The sequence below is a fragment of the Anopheles darlingi genome, chromosome 2, assembly GCF_943734745.1.
Source record: "Anopheles darlingi chromosome 2, idAnoDarlMG_H_01, whole genome shotgun sequence".
NCBI lineage: Eukaryota > Metazoa > Arthropoda > Insecta > Diptera > Culicidae > Anopheles > Anopheles darlingi.
The window spans coordinates 35,218,354-35,241,902 of NC_064874.1; the positions used below are offsets into that span (position 1 = coordinate 35,218,354).

At 47.6% G+C, this 23,549-nt stretch overlaps 1 protein-coding gene and 1 non-coding gene across 2 annotated transcripts in view; one reads left to right on the forward strand and one right to left on the reverse strand.

Annotated features, from left to right (window-relative positions):
• Window positions 1–23,549, forward strand: part of LOC125950277 (hemicentin-1-like) — a 219,960-nt gene that overhangs the window by 190,878 nt on the left and 5,533 nt on the right. The window contains exons 4-6 of the mRNA XM_049678118.1: window positions 1,764–1,885; window positions 1,971–2,121; window positions 7,292–7,389. Coding sequence (XP_049534075.1) covers window positions 1,764–1,885; window positions 1,971–2,121; window positions 7,292–7,389 — 371 coding nt within the window. The remainder of the gene's footprint in view (window positions 1–1,763; window positions 1,886–1,970; window positions 2,122–7,291; window positions 7,390–23,549) is intronic.
• Window positions 4,410–4,481, reverse strand: Trnam-cau (transfer RNA methionine (anticodon CAU)). Its single transcript has one exon. It is a non-coding gene; the product is annotated as a tRNA-Met (tRNA).

Here is a 23,549-nt window from a genome sequence, read left to right on the forward strand (position 1 = left end):
GATAGAAGGACACCGAAAACACGTGTTTTGAATAAATCAACATCTCGTTGGCGTCATGGTGTGGCGTGGGAGCAACAAATGGGTAGAGGGTGGGAGGGAAATTCAACCCCCATGCCGGTGCATGTCGCATGTTTTTTTTCTCTCTGAGGTCATCCTTACCTGAACGTTGGAAGGGGATGGGGAAGGTAATTTTTTATCCAAAAAAATAATAAAAAACAACCAACCGGCCGTGCGTGCGTGTGTGCGTTCGTGACGTAATGGATGGCACCGGTAGAGGGATATTTACTCCACCGAGGGCTCCCGGCTTAATGGCGAGCAATTTCATTCATTGCTCCACCTTCGGAAAATCAATCTGCGTTCCAGCAACATCCAGCGGACGAACGGAGAGATGGATTATGCGATCGTTGCTTGAAAGACCCATCTGATTAACCCATCCGGCTGGTACGAAGCTGCCCTTCGAAGAGTTCGACCCAGAAAAGGATGCCAAACGAACGAACGAACGGCCGTTTCGGACACTCCATCGCGTCTAATCGCATACACATGCATGATGTACTGACCATCCTGAAGGTTGGGGGGCGTCCAGCAGTGAATTAATGGCCGTGACAATGGGCATCAGCTGGACCGGGGCCCCAGGTACGCCGTGCGCCCAATCGAGCCGCACACTCCGGGCTCGGGAGCATTATCGACGTAAATTAGTTTAATGGATTTCTGACAGGTCCCTTCCGGGGGTTTTAACCCACCACCTTCCAGTCCTCCTCCTGTGTCAGGTGTATATAGGCCCAGTGGGACGCCCGACATTAACTATTCATCTCAATTTAGAAGCAGAAGAGGAGAGTTGAAGCGACCTGAACACGGGTGCGTGCAACGTGGCCAGATCCCCGGCCGGCCGAACCGAACCGAAGGCAGGCTTTATGATGATGAGGTGTCCATTTTAAATGGAATACAGAAGCAGGGGTGAGAGGACAAGGAGGAATTGTACTAAAATTTAGGATAAGTACGAAAAGCTTTTAACCGTATTTATAGGAAACGGATTACACGGCCGGCCCTCGGCATTTAGTGACCGAAAAGAGGGATCGGTTAGATCGACAGGATCGGCCCAGAGGAAGGGGGAAGCAGGAGGGAGCAAAAAGCTTAGAATATGGTCGCCGGCCGTCGCTTCAGAATAACAAATGAGTGATGGTTTGTCATTTTCGGGGGCATTCGTTCTGTCTTTTTCTCTTTTTGTCACACTCCAGAGCTCCAGAGCCATTCATTTAGTCTGCTTCATTCAGAAGCTGACATGACGCACTTGTTTCTAAGAGTGTTTCTACACACACAGGTACAGAAAATTCTCGATGCGATTGCAACATTTTCATATCGCAACAAAGCGTCAAAATACGAAGAAATATTGTTATGTGTAGGGACGCTTGTCATAGCGAAACTAAACTAGCTTCGTTTTGTACACAAAACAAACATTTTTTCTACAAAATGTCTTACTGCTTTGTAGCTACGATCAATTTTTTTCAGTAAAATGCACAATATATGACTTTAACCAAACAAAATATTTATTATTCACGCGAAATAACTGACTCGATCCTGCTTCAGAAACATACCAACTGTCAAAGCAAACTGTTGCGCTCAAACTGTCAAAATCGGCTGTGGTACATCAAAGTAGCTCTCTTTTTTTTCTTTTCATTATCGCAACGAAAATTGTCTCCATGTGTAGCAACATCCTAAGCATTTTCTCTCATTTTTTTTTCTTCTCTCTCTCACACACTCCATAGTACCACCGAGTGTCCGAGCCATCCCACCGACCGGACAGGTGACGGCCCGCAAGGGTGGCGCCGTCACGCTGGAATGTAAAGCGTCCGGTAATCCGGTTCCATCCATCTACTGGACCAAGCGCGTAAGTATTCACTGCTCTCGGAAATGTCCTTCCATAAGTCGTTTGTCTCCCTACATCCTCTCTCGACATCCTCCTTCCTTTGCAGACCGGAATGGGCAAATCGGCTTCCAAGATCGGCGAAGGTCCGGTCCTGTCACTGGAGCGCGTCGAACGGCAGCAGGCCGGCGTGTATCAGTGTACCGCGGACAACAGTGTCGGTGATCCGGTCACCGTCGACATGCGGCTGGACGTTTTATGTAAGTATATCTCCATCCCATCATCTCATGGTGTCCCGGTGGCGCCATCTGGTGACCTCGTGGGGTCGAGGGGGAAAAGGAGAGTAGCATAATTTGAAGTTATATGACCTTAATGCTTCACTCCATCTGCGCGATTCCGTTGGCGCATAAATCAGCCAGCCAGCCAGCCAGGCAGACGAGCCGACCAGACGGACCATTCCACCGCACCAACCGTTTGCCGGTTTGCATCCTTTCCCCCCGCGCGTTCGCCGACCACTACAGACGACGACTGACGACCGACGGAACGAAACGAAGCGGAAGTTGGTTTAATAACCATCTTAAGCTGAAATAAAGTATCACATTATTATTTTGGCATTTTTGCCATCTCGCTAGCGGCCGCCGCTGCTGTGCTGCTGGAGTGCTGGAGCGACCTTGCTGGTCGCCTTAACACGCTGGCCACCGACTCACTCACCGACGACGACGACGCCGACGCGATAAAGGTCCCTTCTCGCAACATAGTTAGAAGCATGGCGCGGAAATGGGAGCGTATACATTAAAATATATTATTCTGGAATGCTTTTTATTTCCTTCTGGATTTCCCGCCAGAGCAGCACACACACTCGCACACACACTACATCAGCTCAACGTTAGGAGCGCAGCAGCAGCAGAAGGCAGCAACCTTACGATCGAGCGTAATTGGATGTACGGATCGGTGGGTTTCTCGTCGCGATGCACCACATTGCATGCAGAGCCCTACATTCGTGGTGCTGGCTGCTGTTGATCCACATGAGACGACGGTCCCGGGTGCTGGCAAGTCGAACCACACTTGCATCCGATTCCGTTCGTTCGTTCCTACGTTGGGTTTAACCGTTTTCTTTTTTGGTTTTTGGTTTTTGGTTTGTTGTTATTCGAGCGAAGAGGAAAACAATTTCATCTGCGATAAACTTTTAGCCAGAAACCACCGCGCCCATGCGTTTGCTAATGTGTGTGTTTGTGTGTGTGTGTGTGTGTGTGTGCGGCGCCACCGGTGCACCAGGTTTCACCAGGAGTCATCGTAGAGGGAAAGAAAGACTGCAGGCACAGTTCCAGGCCTGTGGAATGCCTAAAAGAATCGAAACGAGAAAGGAAAGTAGTGGCAAAGTAGCGAGAAAACTATATGCCAGCGGTGGTTGTTGGTGCCCCCCCCCTCCCCCCCCCCCCCCGACGACATTCCAACGGGGTCAGCGCATTAATAAAGTCGCGTGGCATATGTTTGTTTTTTTTTTGGTTGTTGTTTGGGTAACCACTTTCGTTAAGTGCAATCGCGATTTAAGTTTTTTGCTTTATTTTGCAAACACTGCCTTTCATACTTTGCTTTCGATTGTTCTATTCAAACTTTTTTAAGTTTACGAGAGAGAGAGCGAGAGGTTAAGTGGTTCCGGGATGGAAAATGGTTTGTTTTTCATTAAAATGTGAGTTTATTTTAATCAACGAACCGTTTAAGAATAACATTTTATTACATGTTGTCTATTGTTTGTTTGAAAACAAAGTTCATCCATGCAATCATAGTACTAATAACAGTTGGTAAAATGGTGGTCCCTATTTTACCAAGAGATCTATAAAATATTTCTGGATAGAAATAACTCGATAATTAAAGAGTTTGATTAACCTCATCTCAGCTTAATGAGTGCATATTGAATGGCATTAAACCGTTTGTATACCAAACTAAAGGTTTCTTATAATGGATATAAAATAACAATAATTACAATACAACCAACAAAAATTTACAATTAAACACATCTATAATTAAATAATCAAATGGTCCAATTCTAAAGGGATGTTTCATGCTGGATTTCGATAATATATTTTCAACTTCTCTTTACTAACATTACTCAGGGATAGTTTTTACTTGAACTATTTTATGAAATTGCCGAATTTTCTTGCAACTATTTTATTGATATTTTAACCACGTCATATTTGGTTTTGTTTTTATTCAATTATTATGTTCTTTTCTTATTTTCTAATGATTAATACCATAGCATCCGAATCAGAGATAGTGGGAGATTCTTCTTATTTTACGCACTCTTCTTAAAACAGGCTCATGTAACGCTAATCTATTACCAGGAGCTCTAAGTATACAATTATCTGGAGTATATTCTGCGACGTGCTAGTGTTCACACTTAATATTATTTAACTCTCTTCCAAAACATGACCCTCTAACAAACATCGCAATAACACCGACAAGCTAAGAAAAAAGCGCTGATGAGAGTTGGGACAAGCGACCAGACAGAATACGAATGCTGGATAAATAAAAAAAAATCTTTTGATTATAGCAGAACGTAGTTTCGATCTACGGACCTCTGGGTTATGGGCCCAGCACGCTTCCACTGCGCCACTCTGCTTAGATACGTTGAAGCATCATAATAATAGTTTTGGGGATAGCTTGGACAATTGAACAATATTTACTTTTGATTAAAAACATTCGCTTTGAAATAGATTTGCCATTTTCTGCAGATTTGATAAATAATTAGAATCTTTTTTATGTATATTTAAAGTAACGGTAAAAATAAAAGTGACAGGTACATGTTCGATTCGAATACATATAATCGAAAAAAAAACCTGATTCGATAACGGAAAGACTAAAAACGAACCAATTTGTTCATTGAAGCGAAATTGTTCGATGTTTTCATCTGAGAACACCAAAAGGTTACCTCTCGAAAACAAATTGATGCATGCTAGCTTCATCATTTTGATATCATGCATTGCTACTGTATTTTCTTTATTTTACTTTTCCAACAAACCTTTCCAACTTGTTTCAACGCATTCACCATTCAACTTTTTGATAGCACACACACCAGAAGCGTTACTGCTGCTTCGTTTTTTATGTAAACAGCACGCCGAGCACTACTTGTAGTGGGCACGGAATGGTTGAAGCGCACAACGCGGCCATTGCATCAAATAATTGATCATCCCCACCTAAGCTGCCATGTCACCGGCGCATCTAGAACGTTCTAACAGAGTTCTATAGAGCAGTAGGTTGAAGAGGCCTGGCCTAATTAAATTCCCCCTCCTTCCCCCGCCCCATACCTCGTTGAAACCCATACAACGGCGACACTCGAACTCGGTTGATCCGATTAGACAATCGACTCGCACAACCAACCGGAACCGTCGGCCATCGGTCCCTGAAATATTCAGTTCCTGCAACGCTCCAACACCAACCCCTCGATTCCGTGTTCTCAACGTGTGCGAGAGAGAGAGAATCGTTTCAAAAATGTCCCGGGCTCGGTTTCCGAACCGAACCAGAGGCGTAAGTGGCTTAGTTGCAACATCGGTCAAACCAAACGATGGTCGACGATTGGCGCGCGGATTGAAATTTTTATCAGCTCCCGCCAGCTTCCGATCGCGAGAGCTCCAGCGGCCATCGGTATCGGTTCGGAATGCCGTATCACTTATTCATCTTCACAGCCAAACACACACACACACTCTAGAGAGTATGGCACGCCGTACACCTCCATGACTCCAACATGATTCGAGATTCCTGTTTGTGCCTCGCTCTCTCTCTCTCTCTCTTTTGCTCTCTGTGTCTCTCTCTGGCGCGCTTCTGCATCCCAGTTACGCACAAATTCCACGAAGCCGCACTGGAGCCACTGGAGTGAAATAATCGGCGTCAACCTTGAGCGAAATCGTAAATAATCCAAACCCCGTAGCCCCGGAGGTTCGCGCACCGTACGGTTCATATCGTTGGACGCGCTTTCAATCGGTAATCGGCGGCACAATTGGACCCCAAGGAATGCGTTCCGGGATTTGCACTCCCGGTACGCGATAGCGATCGCCATACGATGGCGCACATGCGACGGCTGCGTTGCGTTGCATGTTGCATTGTGTTGCATTGAAACATCATTGACCGTTCGCGGAACGATAAATTCAAATAACAATTAACCATTATGGTGGATCGAGCCGGTCCAGCCCGTAACTACTCGCACCGGGAGTCGGAATTGTATGATAAACCGATAACCTAATTAAGCACTTAAACTCAGCTGATTTCCCGTTCTGCCATTATTGCTTTCGGTCGTTAAGCGTTTAGCTGTTTGTTTGTGCTGTTTGCTTCTGTTCGTCTGTTGTGATAGTTATTGGAATGAACGATAAACTCCAGAGTCCAGAGAGATGAAAACTAGTCGTTTAAAGCACAACAACAGCACGAGATGGATTCAATCATACCCCGGAGGGCTCATAAGCATCGCATAGTATTTCATCTGGAACACTTCCATCATTGCAAATGCATGGCCACGCCGTGGCTCATTTCCGGCCAGTCGCTCGCATTGGTGGTTTCGAAATCGAAAAATGTTTAAATAAAATCGATTTCAACATCGCCAATAACCACATCCCGGGGACACACACACACGCGCACACCCCATTAAATGGAGAGTATTTTAAATCAAAACTCAAAACCACTCCAAGCACCGCGGCTGATGCTGCTACTGCTGCAATCGGTTTAGCACAAATACATTTGTATTTCAACCCGTCGTCTGGTGACCACTGGTACAACCCCCCCCCCCTCCTTTTCTACTCCTTTGCTGCTTTTTAGTGCCACTTTTCATCCCTCTTCCTAGTTTTAATCTTTGCCACCCACCAAAAACCAATGGCAATGATGGTGCATTGAAAAAGGGGATTTAAATACCATCCGTGCCGTGGGGGTGCTCCCACCACCCACACTCCCCTTATGTGATGATGAAGGGGGAACGGTACCAGGTGTGCCCAGGGCCGCGACCGTACATCGCATAATGATGCATTTAATAAAATATTATACATCCCACACCATAATGAAGGCCGTGACGAGGACCGTAACCGTAGTGACGCCCCCGGTAACTTGGATGGAGTTTCTGAAACATCATAAATCGCAATGGCGCCCGTTGTGTGTCCGTGTGTGTGTGTTCGCGCTGGGTGGTCGTGTGCTGTCCATCACCGGAATGGTTCTTGATTAAAACCAGTTTATTCATATATTCCCGCTTTATTGAACTTCGTTACAGTTTCGTTTCCAACAGCGTTTTCCCTTCCCCTTTTTTCATTTTTCATGCGAGGTAGAAGTCCGGGAGTAGGAACTGCATCGAACAAGCGTTGAAAGCTGATTGATTGATTTTAATGTTCCCCTTTCACCAGCACCCACTGACCATTGACCGGACCTACCCCTCTCCTCTTTCGTTCCTCGTTCCAGATCCGCCCGATATCAGCGTGGAAAAATCGTGGATCCATTCCGGCGAAGGCTTCGAGGCGCAACTGGAGTGTATCGTGCATGCCGATCCGCAACCGACGGTAAGTTTCTCTTCCTCTCTCTGTCTCTCTCTCTCTCTCGCTATTCGTGTAACGAACAGAAAATGGGAAAAGTTGACGGAACAACCCGGCACCAGCCGACAGCATCGTGATGTTGCACGATGCTCTCGAAGGATATGCGCCCGGCAAGGGGCGCAAGAGGGTCCTGGAAGAGAGAGAGAGAGAGTTTTTGAAGTCATTTTTACTATAGTGGGAGTTGCTCTGGTTTAATGAAATCAGTCACGTAGCATTTATCAAATTAGAATTAGGTTGCTGGAGGACGCCAAACCAAACCAAGCCAGGCACCGAGCGAGGACGGTGGTGGCGGGCAACAAGTGAATTTAAATTCACCAATTCACCACCCCCTTTGAACCCCCTTCCCCTCTTCTGACCCTTGCCTCGTGTTTTGCTCTTCGCTTTCGGTCCTTCTTGGAACATTAACCTCCAAGAGCATGGAAGTACGTGGACCGACGCCTGGACGCCGTGTGCATGATTCATTGAAATTCATCACCAATCGAGCACCAATTCTGCTTCGATTCCATTTCCATTATCCCCTCCTCGTCATCCTGGCGTCAACATTTAGTTTTTCGATCTAGTAGCCGGCGGTCGCCTCCTCCTGTTTCTGGAGGATTCGTTTCATTTGCGAAATGGAGACGCCTGGCATGCTTCAAACTATCACCCAGAGAAACCACAGAAGGTCGGCCACTACAGGCCACGTGTGTATGTGTGTGTGTGTGTGTGTGTGTTTTCATTGCGGACGAAAAGTACTTTTGGGCAAAAGAAAATGAAATGCGGGCTCTGGGGAGCCTCCTCTCGTGCTGCTTCATGGGCTACTAGATGCCAGCTGGCGTCCAACAACAACAGCAAAAAAAAAACACTTTCCAACACCAATGCAGGCACCAGGCACCAGGTGAGCTACCGGCAACCGGTCTTCCGCTCGGTTGGAGACAAAACGGTTTGCGTGTCTGCCTGTGTGTGTGTGTGAGTGTGTGTGTGCCGCAAGCAGAAACGAAGAAACCACTGGTAGAAACAGGCTGACCAACGAACCAAACCGATTCGAGCAGCAGCTCGATCATCATCATCATCATCATCATCATCTTTGAATGATGAAACCGGAAACCCCCCCCCCCCCGCTACTTGGTGCCTCCGCCCGACGATTGGCCACTCAGAATCGTGAAGCGAATTCCAGCTGCGAGTGAATTGAATGAGAATGGACCACTTTATTTCGACGATTGCTTCAACACCGGCCACCGGACTGGATAATGCTGGAGTATGTTTTTTTTGCTTCACTTTTTCCTTCCTTCCTTTCTTTCTTTTTTTCTTTCTTCCTCCTGCGTTTGCTTGCTTACCGCTCGAGAGTCCTTGTTGTTGTTCTCTCACCGGTACCTCAACCGAGGAACGATGCCACACCGGCCTAGACCGAGACCGTAACGGCTAGAAAGACGGTATCTGGCGTGGTGTAGGCCAATTTCGGTATGTCGGTCACGGCAATGACGGCAAGAGAGGGGCAAGGTGGGGTAAAACACTCACTTTTGCCTACCTTGGACACGAGCAACACCAATCACACACACACACACACCGACGGGCGCGCGCGATCTCATGCGCAACACCATCGGGACCACTCGAGGAATGTAATCAAACGATGCTTTCCCTCGCCAGGTCCGCTCAATTGGCCACACACACACATACAGGCACACATACAGGCACACATACAGGCACACAGGCACACGGAGCAAATGAAGGACGACGATGAAAGGGGTTTCGGTGCTGCTGCTGCTGCTGCTGCTGCTGTTTGGGTGTGAAAATTGACTCCTAGCATGCCATGCTTCGGTTACCTGCTTGATGGCTAACGATCAGGTAGTCAAAGACGTAGCCCCCGGACACGCTCGCTGTAGCGTTACACGCTTGAAAAGAGAGAGAGCGAGAGAGAGCACGGCCTGGGTTCAATTCACCTTCAATTTAATTCAATTTAAGTGAACGGCGACCATTCATTCCGATGCTTCTTGGTTCCCCGAAAAACGAACGATCTGCAACGTCAGGAACGTGATCTTTCCACATGAAAGAGCGCACACAGTACGCGCTTGAAACTTTTAATGCTACTCTCCCATCGATTGCTGTTCGAGGTTGAGCTGTGTGGTCACATCGTAAAAGGGGGGGATAGATGATTGAGCGACTAAAGTAAACGATTTCCAGCTAATAGCTTTTTGAGAGTATCCAGCTGCTTCCCTCTTTCAACGGACAATAAATCCCTGCCTTACCAGTGCCAGTGGAATGCGTTCCTATCATCAGCAACTCATTGCCTGGACTGACTCCCAATCATATGTTGATCTTCGAGTTGCCAAATGTGCTGCGATTTCAGTATCAGTGGTATTCTGTTCACTGTGTAAACAATAAGGATAAGTGGCATTCTGCGCTACATACGTCAACAATCTGGGCTTTTCCGGTGGTCATTTTGACTATTAATCAGCATCCATCGAAGCCGGAGTGCAGCATCCTTCACCACAAATCACAAAGTTATAAACTGAAACGTTGGCCACAAAATTTCGGTTCAAATAACTTTGACGATGGAATTCAAACATCCCAGCTAACGTATGTGGAATGCAAATCACTTGTTTGTTACACTTTTTCATTGCGAAATGCATCCATTCCGTTTACATTAGCATCGCGCGTGGCGTGAGTTGCAACAGATACGTTTCTGCGTTTCTGTTGACTGACTGACCGACCGAACGACGCTCGATAACCACCGATAAGTGATCGAACTGCAGCCGGTAAAGCAGCAAAAAGACGGTCCTCTTCCGGGGGCCAGAGTGCACGCGTTGTTTTTTGCTGAGTGAGTTCAATTCCATAATTGGTTCTTGAAACCCCCGGGAACCCGGTTCCGAAAGCGCGAGGGCCTCCTCCCTCCCTCCGTGGTGCAAGTGCAAGTGGTGCCCTTGTCATCAATTTTGCTCTCGACTGAAGCGTCCTCCGGTCTCCGAGAGTACGCACAAGTATCTGTGTACATTGATGGCCGACGATGGTGGCCATAGGCACCGAAGCACCGGTCGCCGGCGCATAACCTCGGAATGCGCTCGGTAAGCTTTAAGTACTACTGTACCGCAGGCAGACCGGACCGTAGGCGACGTGGCATGCATGCATGCATGCATGCAACAGGACCACTGACACACACACACATGCGCACATGCTGCAGCACATGTAATCATAGGCCCACTTCATGGTCCCAGTCGAGTGTTCCACTTTGCTACCGGGCGACCGAAACGAACGACCGAACGACCGACCGAGCGACGCATCATTCGGAAAAGTGAACAACTCCCGGCCGGTCGCTCCTCCTCCCATGCACATTATCCTTTCAAGTACTGCACTCCGGGAGCTACTCCCGGGGAGAACCAACCCGGTGGCCCATACCAACGGGGACTAAAGTGTAATTAAAATTCATAATAAAGTAATATTGATGCTCAGCTCTTCAGCTCGACTATACAGACAGAGAGAAAGAGCGCGAGCGAGAGAGAGAGAGAGTAGAGTGTGCAATCACTAAGGGCCCTGGAAAACCATAGTAACGGTACTCGGCCTGCTCTTGTCTCCTCACATCTCGGGGGACTTGACTCCTTTTCACTGGCCAAGGACTGCACAGGATGTTCACTGGCATGTCCTTCAGGCGCACTCCGATGACGTTGCTGAGCTCCTGCTGCCTAATAATAATCATCGAACTCTTCGATCAGCCTCCTCCGTTCCTCCGTTCCTCTATTCTCACTTAATCAACCGCGTACCAACAGTACGGGCTGCTGACTCCTGGCAGCGCAGCGAAGATTGGCCATTGTTTTGATAAATTAATTTTATAATCCTTTGCCATCCGAGGCCACCCCTGGGGGAGGTGGATCCTCCATCTTTGATAATACTAGCAGCGAAGGAAGCAATGTCCGGACTTCATGCTGCTCATGCTGTCGATGATGCCGATGACGATGATGATGATGTTTGCCGTTTATGCTACGACCGATGAGAGATGCTGATAATGATGTGTGACGAAGGAAGCGGCGAGTTTCTCGCGAGCAACGGAAGCGAAGGGTGCTGCGATGACGTCCTCTCGAGTCCAGACAACGATGACGACGACCTTCGTTTAGAGTAAGGAAATGAAGTCATTAGCCTGATGGTGGTGCTTGCTTAGCATGTTGCAGACACCGTCCCGCTTCTTGGACCTTGCTCTCATTAGCAGCACCACTTTCGGGGAAATTTAATGCCGGTGGAAAGCCCGCTTTGTGTGTGTGTGTGTGTGTGTATGTTGGTTTAGACAAAAGATAAATATCCTTCACGATCAGCCCACGATCGGCGATGTGCTACTTGTGCAATTATATGCACCAGTCAGTTCATAGTAGAACTATCCGGACTCTTTGTGTGTGAATCCGAGAACTGGAAACAGGCACTCCGTTCGCTTCGTTGTAGCGACGACGACACGGACGACGACGCAAATATGTTGTTTGTTCCGAGACATTCCAACACCGGCATCGGCATTCCCGGTACGCGTGTCGTAAAATATAGATACCACATTCCGCGCCACGACAAGGAAACAGCCTCCCCTCTGCTCCACCACCATCACCATTCCCGGCTGGAAGATAAGACGAAGAGAGAGAAAGAGAGAGAGAATCGAGCGAAAAAGCGAGGAATGTACCTTCCCGGACGGCGGTGGTCGAGGACTTCCACAACCGCAGATAGTGTCTGCCACCCTTTATCACAATCGTCGCCCCGGCATTTCACACTCCCCAAGAGCAGTAGCATGGCCACGAAGGGTGACGATGATGATGGTCGATGGTCGATGATTAGGTCGAGCAGAAAGGAAGAAGAATGGAACACTAAATTCAATCGAACGAAAATTACGATAATGGGGCTGCAGAAGCGGAAGGAACAGAGAGGATGGGGGGAGCAGAAGGACATCACAACATAGAAAGAGAGGAGAGAAAGAGAAGGAGAAAGAATGAAAGAAAGAGAGAAAAAAGGAAAGAGAATCATGGGGGTGCAAAATTGCTCCGAACAAATCGTTCTCTCAGTTCAGTTCCCGCAACACATTCCGCCAGCAGTTGAAAAGGACGAAGAAGGAACGGAGGACGAGAGGGTGCTTCGTAACCCGGAAGCCCCTCCCCCTCGCGAACGACTGTTGCCTTTTGGTGAAGTGATAACATTTCAAATCAATAGTAATAAAAATGGCGTTTCGGTAGCGGCGTCTCAAAAGAACGGAGACCGGAATGTGTCGCTGCCTGGAACGCGGCCCAGGGGGGCTTTCCTCACCTCCCAGCAGTAACAGAAAACTTCGCTCCACGGACCAGATGGAGGACATGCAAAAAAACGGGGGATGAAAGAAAGAAAAGGAAAAGCAAAAGGAAAAAGGGAAAAGGACCCCTCCCCGAACGATGAAGCTTATTACTGCATCCCGGGCACGTAGAAAATATTAAAGAATTAGATCCAGCTTCTAGCAACGCACTGGAAGGAAGGAAGGATGCGATCGAACGCAAAAGAAGAGAACACAAAAAACAGAGAGAGGGAAGCATTCCTGGGAGCGGAAAGCGGCGACTGCTACTGTGCTGCAGAACGATGAGCGATGAGCATCGAACGCACACACACACACACACACACCGTCGGCATCATCGGTGGGTGGTCCGCTTGAATTGGAACTCCATGCCCACGACACTTGTCACAGGACGAAGGAAAAATTCAATTTTCTCACTCATTGAATTGTGATGTTATTTTTGGTTTATCGCTACACCATCGATGTGATGTCTCTTTCTCTCTATCTCTCTCTCGTGCTCTCTCTTTTGTGTTCGGTTTATTGCTCTCGAAAGTCCAAAACGGAACAAAGTCCGTGGTCGCGCGAAGATTTTCCCGACGTTGATAGGTGATACCCCATCGAGTCCGATATGTTGCTGCTGGCCCCTTGCGATGATCATTATGCCAAACGCTCGGCCTTCTGGACGCTGGAAACTCCTGGCCACAGGACCACCATGCGAGTAAAACAACGGTCGCAAGTGGCGCCGGACTACGACACTACGGCAGCGGACGAGGGAAATGAAATTTTAATAAAGCCGCGAAATTGAAATACGACGCTCGCGCGCGCACGCGGTTGTCTCTATTGTTTCACACACACACACACACACACACACACACACACACCTGTTCATCTACCGTCAGTACTTCCGACGGAGCAAATTAGGTTTCCATTTTAATAAACTTTACCCTTCGGTCCTGCCTGATGTGGTGTTTACTTCATGCAGGACTACAACAGAGTCCAGCCATGATGTTGCTACTGCTGCTGCTCGGTGTTGACCATTAAAAGGCAAAACTAAAAGGTACAGACAGGATCCACTGACACACCTACGCTACACCAACACACACACACACTCCAGGCGCTGGTTTATGTTACGGCTGAAAGCTAATATCTAGCGGATAACCCGAAGCATAATTTAACCGCCGCAACGGTACTGAGCCAATTTTACAACCGCGGCCATCGAATGAGACGAGATGGTTGGGAGTCCGGGTGGCGTTCGTGGCCAAAGCGTAAAGTGCTGCTGGGCACTAAAGGTGAAACGGTGGAACGATTCAAGATTTACTGCTTCGCCCGTTCGGAATGGAGCATTTCACGAAATCTGCTGTAAATCGAAGTATGCTGCGCGTTTCCATCCCGCGTGGAATCCAATCACCAAATCAATGACCACTGAACTGGAGTGTCCGTGTGTGTGTCCGCGTGTCCATGTGTGTGTTTGGTGTCGGTCGTGTGAAATCTAATCTTAGAAAGTGGCAACACGTCGCAACCGAAGGCAACTACTAACTCTAGCCACGTCGAGTGACCCCATGACCGATGGCTGCAGGGCCGGGGGGCGGGTTTGGTGTGATAAATAATTCATATACTCGAGTCGTGCTCGGTGCTGCATGTCGGACAGCACCATGCTTCAGCGCTCAGGAGGCGCGAAGAGAGAGAGAGAGAGAGGAAATAATTTATCGAATTGCAACTGTAATCTCAATTTCAAATCAATCCCTCCGTCCATCGAGCCATCGATATGCCGAACTGCATCAACAGATTGCATCGAGATGAAAGGTGAAGTGTGCACCTCCGGCCACCACCATCACCCCTCGATGGACTCTCCAAATGGTTCCGATGGTGTTGCAGTTTGTTTGATGTTTGTTCGTGAAAGGAAGGATCAATGACAAGGGGACAAGGATAAGTGAACCTGGAGTGCAGTGAAAGGTCACTCGAAACACACAATGTAGCAGCAGCTAGGTTCCAATTCCTCCACTTAAGCATTCATCGCCTTCGGTAATCAGCGCCCGAAATATAAACAATTTTCCTCGCCTCAATTTCGCCTCCAGCGGGCACCTTCGCGGCTCTGCTTAAAGATTCATTGCGCATCGTCTTTTGTGGCCGTGGCGGTGATTCCGGACCCTCCCCCCGAAAAGGCAAATGCCGTCGGATGAAGCCACTCCCGGGGCCCAGAGTGCTGGGGTCCGGGAAGAAAGGATAATCACATTGGCACCTAACAACCGTAATCACCGGCAATCACTTCATCAACTATTTATCAACTACCATCACCACTACCACCACTACTGTTGCTGCTCAATCCGTTCCAACTGGCGTGGCGTGTGCTGGAGTGGCCGGAGGCTAAGGCACCAAAGAGGGGCCTTCATAGCCGTACCTCGTCTACGGTACGAGCATAAGGTGTCCATTCCAAGTGCGTTCGGGGAGAGGAGTGGTTCCCTCAACATGTTTCCCTCTCCTCCAACGAAAAGCTTTCAAGCACCATGCTTATCTGAGAATTACCGACAACGTTGCTGCTGCTGTTGCTGCTGCTCGTACGCGCGAGGTCACAAAGTCACACATCACTTCACATGCTCCACCCCCCAAAAAGCACAAACACTCACACAAGCACAAGCACACAGTAAACATAAACATACCGTGGGCCTTCCCGGTTGGGTTGTCCTACGGGGACATTTTGCCGAAAACGAAGATCGTTTATATTCATGAAACCACCTTTCCCCCTACATCACACATACAGGCACACACGCACACAGGGCCGGATTACACACCTTTTTTGCCACCGCAAAAGGATGGCCGCCAGGAACGAGTCACTGAGGCTGAAAAGAGAAAAAGAAAGAGCTCGAGAGTAATGTTGTTGTTGCTGAACGAATTGTTGTTTGTGGTTGTCGCTCTAGTGTTAAAAATCCCTGCCCCTGGGACTTCCCTCGGACGCATTCTTGGCTTAAAGTTCGTCCGAATTATTCGTCTTTTCAATCTCGTCTTTCTCTCTCGCTCCCTTGCTCCTTCTCTCCTTTTCTTCCTTTGCTACAATTCGCAATACATTAAACCAACTTTAAACGAGCTATTTAACATTCATGTTCCGCCTTTCGCCAAAATTCCTGCGAGTGAACAGCATCATCACAAACAGGTAGAAGCCCAGCCCAGCCCAGTAGTGTGTGTGTTTGTGTGTGTGTAGCACGGAACGGATGGTGTATTTTCAATAAACAATTATTTACAATCAGCAACAGCACACAGAGCTCTCCCTCTCTCTCTCTCTCTCTCTCTCCGTAGCGCCCGATCCAGAGCGATCTTTTCGCGTTTCGCACGCTTTTGACACTCTGCCCCCACCCCTTTGGCCAGGCCTGGCATGGTGCCATTGGGGGGTGGGGAAGGGTGCCCGGTGTATTCGCGTTTATTACATTTCACCGAGTCACATCAAATTTAACGTTTATTGCATGCTGCAGCAACAGCCACGCTCCGGTTGCCGGTTGCTGATGCCATTTCCCGCCCCGCTCCCACGTTGGATGGATGTTTTCATTTGGTTTATGATCAATCAATGTGTCAAGAGGTGGAAAAACTGGAGGGAAGAGGCGAAGGGAAAACAACTTCACTTGCGCCAAGCAACGCGACGACGATGAGCGAAGCGAACGTAGAGACGAGAGAGAGAGAGAGAAGTGGCCGCAACAGTGCAGTTGTCGCAGCAGTAAAGTTGTCAAATCGCGTCACGACCCAAGCTTTCCCTCACACACACACACGAAGTGGGAAGGAAAAACGAAGAAAAAATGACGATTTGGGACACCCAATCGCCGCGAAACGATGCCATCATCACCCTCACTCACTTACTTTCACGCTTCGATGAGATTGTTTGAGAAGTGGACACCGTCACCGGCGTCGCCTCTTGCCACCGGGCACAGCGTGTCCTGGAACCGTCGTCTGCGTGTTTTTTTTTGCCGTCGAAACAGTTCCGGGTGATGGTATTAATTTTTATGTTTGAAGCTGTTTTCAAACAACAAATAAAGCATGCTTTATGCTTCAAACTAACTTCTGTCGCTCATTCGGTCGCGGCACGATGGCACGGAAGCGCGAGCTGGAAAACTAATAATCACCAAACCGCACAAACGATTATGTCTCACAGAGCACAGCACACTGGCGATGATGATGTTGATGATGTTGCTGTTGATGACGATGGTGATGTTGAACGCACAACTCCCGTCTGAAGGTACGCCGAAGGGGAAAAATGGTTATTTCACCATTCTGTGCCGGCTGTTTAAAAGTTTATGAAGGTGTTGTTCTTTACGGTGGGTGAGTTTTCTGTGGAAGAAAAACGATGGAACCGGGAACGCCATTTGCGCAAAAGGTGACGCGATGGGAACGCGGGAAGTAACGGGCCGGCAATCAAATGGCGGATCGTAAAGCATTGTGCCGTTGCGGAGATTGTAACATGCAATCTGTTAACGTTCTGGTTTAACTGCCTGCCCGGTCTCACTAATGTCAGCATCCCACCGCGGAAAGGATGCCGAGGGGAAAGTAACAATGCTGAGTACAATGAGGATAACTCGGCAGAGCTTGTACCGAGCTTTTATGGCAGCTCGCTGTCAATGGGTTGCCATTTCTGGTAGTCAAACCACACATTCTTGGTGGCGCTATAAGGCGCTGGAAGTGACTAATGGTCTTAGTGAGTCCGATAAGATCTTTGAAATCCAGCAATTATGTAATCAATGTCGATACTGTCTAATTTGTACATTTGAATGTCCTGAGAAAACATGAGTTATGAGACCTCACATACAGTGACCAGCATAAGTAATAGAGCATCTTCAATTTGTTTTAGAATTTCGACAATAAATTCAACGTTTTCTGTCAAGACGAGCAAGTGTCATGTTTTTATAGTAAAGCTAACATCGCTTTTAGCTCGATTCGATCGATAACAAAGCATTTTTTGTAACGATAACAGTCATTTTTTTATAATGAGAAATGGTCGATTACAAAGGCAACATAAGTAAAAGCCTACCTTGCACTAAACTTTTTTGTTACTCCAAAACTGAGCTCTGGTTACTATATTTTTGTTCGCTCTTTTGTTTACAGCTTTTTTAATGTTTAACCCTGCAGTTGGGTTCAGCCCATTTGGTTCAATTTTCATTCCTTTTTTTTTAACATTCGTCAAAACTGACAATCCTTGTCAATTGTCCTGACTGACAATTGACTTGAAAATTTTAATATGGTAATTCATAAAAAGTATAGAAGGGAACGAAAAAACAATTACGTTAATCGGGTTCGAGGACCATTTGGTCAATACTACATTTTTCCTCAAATACTAGTCATAATTAAGCGATTTTTACTAAGTAGTTTTGGGTGATACCTGTGGTGCATTATCCTTCTCTACCATTTTTACACCCAAATATTGCACATACAGCATCTTTTATATCGTCAAATTTTCTCGCATCTAGGCCATTTTTTGGCGCCCAAATTTGTTCGTGTGAGTGCTACTACTTTCTACTTTGCTGTGCCAATACAAACACACATATAGCCAAATAATTCAATATCTTTTGAATATTAAAGCAAAACATTGCAAATTCAATCGTTTACATAGCCATTTCCATGGAAAATACACTATGGACCAAATGGCCCACGAACCCGAATAAGTGTTTTTGAACCCAACTGCAGGGTTAAATTAAGGTTTTAAGAATATTGTTTACAGCCCACCAATTGTTGCAGTTCCAAAACTTCTTGAGCAGAAATTGTTTCAACCAAATGTCTCAACACTGGCTCATAATTCAAATTACGCCGAGTTTAAAAAAAAAACTCTCCTCGAACGGTGCCTTATATGGAATACCCGGTGTATAACAGTGTATAACAGAATTCGCTTTCTCTCAGCCTTCTCTGGTTGCTACCTTCCATCCACGATATCAACAGAAACAGAAAAAAAACAGAGCAAGCCCTTCGTTAATCTTCGTAAAACGCAGCTTTCGAGACCATCCCTTTAAACATCAAAGCACTCGGCGCGGTGCCTATAAATAGGATCGGCCTAATTAAGGATTCCTGGGCGATTCTGGAATTCCCCTGCCCCAAGAAAAAAAGGGTTCACGGCGGAACTCCAACTCCAGCGCTTTTGGTGCTCGGTGCACGAGCTAATCCTCTTTACCATTGTCGGCGCACGCCGCCAAATCCGTGCCGACAAATGTGCCAAAAACGGAAAATATTGTCACATTCGTCACTGGTTTTAAAGTCCCTTTCCCTTTCCTCCTTTCCGCACTTCCGAAAATCCGGTTCGGCATCAACCGTTTCGCTACAAAACCCACCGCTCGCTAACTATGTGCATACAAATACGCGCACACACACGCAGACGAAGGAGATGGTCAGAAAAGGCAGTAAAAAAGCTTGGCAAAACCAAGCACAAGATCCCAGCTTCTTCCGCCCGAACGGATAAACGGACAGAGAAGCCTTTTATTTCGGGGAACTTACCAACCCTCCTCCCCCGATGATGATGATGATGATGATGCTGATGATGGCCATTCGTGGTCTACGACCCGCCCAAAACCAAACGGCCAAAGGGCGGCAAAAGGGATAATCCTCCTGTGCCGTGCTGCCATACCAGAATGGCCGCCCGCCATTTTGGGAACGCCACGAGCAGGGAGCAGAAGACGAGACGGGACGGGAAGGTGGACATCAGGTTTAGCCACAGTAACCGCAATCGTATAATCGCCTTCCATTGTTGTCGGGGTTGCTTTTGCGGAATCCGGTTTCGTGCACTGTGGCCAGGACCTCCCCCCCCCCCCCCCCCAGCAATGATGATAGCTCGCTTCGTCTCGGTTCGAGAATCCATCGCGAACCCTCCCCACGACGACGAACAAGACGCGACCGTCCGGCCGGCCGGCAACAGAGGGATGGAGAAGTAACTTTCCTTAATCCGTTTGGCCCGGGACCAAAGTGTCCGCGTCCGGGTACATGTCCGGGCCCGGCCTCGGTTGCTCCGTCCGTTCGATTTGCCTTTCCTTAATCCCTGACATCAATTAATCCAACTCCGATCCTACGAGCTCTTCCGCTTTCCCCGGGGCTTCCCGCGGGCATGTAATTGCTGTTGTAAGTGGATCAGACACACACACACACACACGCACACACGTACTAGTCTGCGTGGGATGATGCACCATACGGTCATGTTGGGGTCTCGTTAATGGGTTTCCGACTTCCGAGCTTCCATTTAACGCGCCAATCATGAGCGATTGTTTGCGCTGGAAAAGTCGAACCAACAGAGAGAGTCCATGTGCGTGCTTGTGTGTGTGTGTGTGTGTATGTGTGTGTGTGTGATGGTAGACAAACAGGATTATGAAAATCAATTGAAGCCAATAGTTCGATTTTCCCAGAACCGGCACTCCGCTCCGTTGCCCTCCTTTTATTTCCATCGATCGATCGAAATTTCCCATTCCAACAGTTGAACTGCGTTTGGTTTAGTAAAAAAAATCCCCAAACCAACGTTCGTCAACGTTCGCGAGGCCGCGATTTGGATTGCTTTGTTTTTGTTCAAAATGCTCCTTTTCTCTCTCTCGCTCTCTGTCTCGTCGCGAGCGCTACGCATGCTACGATGCGTGCCGGTTGGCAGAACAGAGCAGAGCGCCAGAAACGCGCCATCCAGCGGTACAAGGTTTTAACCTTCCGCTGCTACCCGAAGGTCGTAGGTCACTGGACGCCAAGGACACCGGAGAAGAATGTGCGAACACAGAACTGCAGCTGCACGTAACACGTAAATTCCAATTTGTTTTGTTAGAGGATTAAGGAAGAGAGGGAGGGGTGGTACATGAGGTGAAAAGCTCGGCTCAACCGAGTACCGTGTGTGCCCCCCGGTGGTTCGGTGTGTGTGTGTGTGTACGATGGTAACCTAACCCGATCCGCTGGTGGTGGTTTTGAAAGAGAGAGTTTTCCCGAAAAGCTGCGTGCAAGCGGCTGTTTTTTGGGCTGTTTTTGGAGCTGTTCGGGGGAAAATGAGGAGGAGTTGCTGGAAAACTAGCCCGGGAAATAATGTGTACAGTGGAAAAGCGCGCAGCAGTAGTGCTATTCCAAACGACAGACAACATGGCGTATGGAGCTGCCCCTGGCTCAAGCGACTAAAGCGTGTTTCAAATGCTTTAGTTGGCTTATTGTGTTGGTGCTGGCTCGGTGCAGGACTTTGGCTGGACTGCTCTACTGTAGGCTAACCTGCCGGGCGAGATCCGGTCAATTCGTTTAACATTCAAAACAATACAATTAAAGGCTTATCAGGACGCGAGATTAGCATTCGCTTCAACGTGCGGAGTGTGTTTCGGGGTTTCGGACACGCTGAGAACTCGTGCTTTGCCTCTTAACCTTTCTGGCTTTACAAAGTTATGTTTGTTTAGAGCTGAGACCACTATTAGTGCGCTTATATGGCAACAGAACAGTTCGAACATTGTTTTGATTTGATATTTGATAAACTGCTCTTTGCAAATACAATAGTCACATTGGTTCTTTTTTTGTTTTTAACTTTTATTTTTAATTCATTCTCATTCACAATTTCGACTAACTTAATGAGTGTTAATAGGGATTCCTTTGAAACCGTCATCATCTGTGTGATCAATGTCACATTTAGATCATCATTTTTGAGCAGTTGATATCAAGAAATCATTGGACCACGCACTGGAGTTGTGCTTAAAATATTTTCTTCTTGTATTTTTATCACACAATTAAGTTACGAAAGTGGTCAACAAAAATAAAGTTGAAACTAATACATTTGCGAATGTGCTTTTTGAGTCAAATGAGCATCAATTTGTTGTTTGTCTTGTGATCGAAAAATGTAGCTCCATAAAAACCTTAGCCATTGTGGGCTCTTCTCTACCAGAAAGATGAATAATGTACTAACAAGGCACTGTTCGGTTCGGACCACGTAACATGTTTGGCGTTGCGGTGTTCGAACGGACCACCAACACCTCTTCTTCTGGCCAATCTGGAAGAGATCTGGACAACAAATGTTTGTCCTTATGGGAGCAACTCATCATCAATCGTTTCCTCCCTTTCCAGTCCCAATGTTCAAGAGATGTTGTCTGTTCCTGATTAGTCCTGACCGTTGCTGCGTCAACTGAAATGCCGGTCAACAACGGCATTGATTTCGACTTTGAACCCGAATGGCCTACCTATATGAGGTGCATTGTAAACATCAAAAACCTTTCCTTTTACCGGAGAGAAATGTTACTTTGATTACGAAGCTCACAACCACCTGGAGAAAAATGTAACGAATTTCTTTTCTCTCGACTAAATATTTATTGATGAACGTCGGGTTCGGGCCTTGTTTCGAGTGGAATGTCAATAATAGGAGCAAACGTTCCAAGAAACCTTATCCATTAACGTCCTTGTCCATTAATTACATCCTGACGACATCAACTATAACATTCTTCGAAATTCGACATCCCCGGGATGGCACGTGGATGGAGCTCCGGATTCTCGAAACATTTATTCGTCGTTTGTGCTGACCCCTCCAACGGTCAACATGTTAACCTCAACACCCGCCCAAATTAGACTCCTTTGAACCTACAGGGCCTTTGAACCCCCCTTTAAATGCTCACTGGCCTGGAAGAGGTCCGACATTGTGTGTGTGTGTGTGTGTCCGGTGCTCTGGTCCTTTAGCATCACTCAGCGTCATTCAGCGACAGCGACACAGGACACACAACACAACGACTCGAGAATCGTCAACACTAAGACCACATGTTCCAGTCCTTTTGCTACAATCCAAAAACAATCTAAAAACGGAACCTCGCTCGGTGGTCACGCTTGGACGGGCTTTTGGTCGGATTCAGTCCCCCCGGGGGTGGAGTACCGGGTATTACCTTCTGTGTTAATTGGTTGCACCGGTTGTTGCCGTGTGCACCACCAACCACTGACTATTGCGTTCACCTCAATGCACACACCGTTACCATTGGCGCGGTGCGACATCCACCAGGACCAACAGGACGAATAGAACCATTCCAAACTGGGACCAACTGAGGCGCACGCAATCGTTTCATCGAGCTACATCGAGGTAGTCACTCCGGATGGTCTGGCACTTCGGTGGGGAGAGGTATTTTGCAGCTTTGGTTTGCTATTAGTGCAACTTGTTGAAATTGGGTTTGGCTTTGTGGTTTCGCAGACATTTCCGGTCACCGGGTTCGGGCTCGATAGAATCCTGTCTGTCCTCTATCGCAACACGATTTGCATCTGTGTTGCGGTCTGGTGTCGCTCGTTATATTTATAAATTTGCTCACAAAACAAGCACAACACGAACATTCGAACGTACATACTACAATGCAGCGGGAATGCAACACTTTCGATGACACTTGGCATGTGGATCTGGGGCCACAGAAACCGCGCAGTTTCTCGCTGTTACAAACGGTTCTTTCGTTTTACGCCGCTTGAAGTTAATGCGAGCTGCTGCACGTTTGCTAATGAATGTTTAAGTTGCGCACATGAGCATTAGCATTAGAAATAAACTTTGAGCCATTTTTTTGAGCCCCGAAATCCTAGTAACCTTCGTACGCGGAAGGAATTTGGCCATCGAGCTCCGTTGTCATGATGAGCAGCAGCAGCAGCGACTGCCCGCATTCAATGTTGCCATTGGTTATCGATCCTTGTTTTTGCCAAACTCCAGTCGCTGTACATTTTTCCTCTGCTCTTTTATCCCTTTCTCACGCCAAACCAGTTTGATGGGAGGTTCGTTCGGGCTGCCAAACTCGTTCCGGATTGATTTATGTTTACCGACGGAACTGCACCGGCGATGGCGGCGACGGCAACCCCTTCGATAGCCCTCGTCCTCCCTCGGTTAACGATCGTCCGTCGACTACACGGAAGTGGGTCACCGGAAGTTCGGTTTTAATATGAGACAAAAAAAAAATCTCCCCTTTTTCGAAATAAA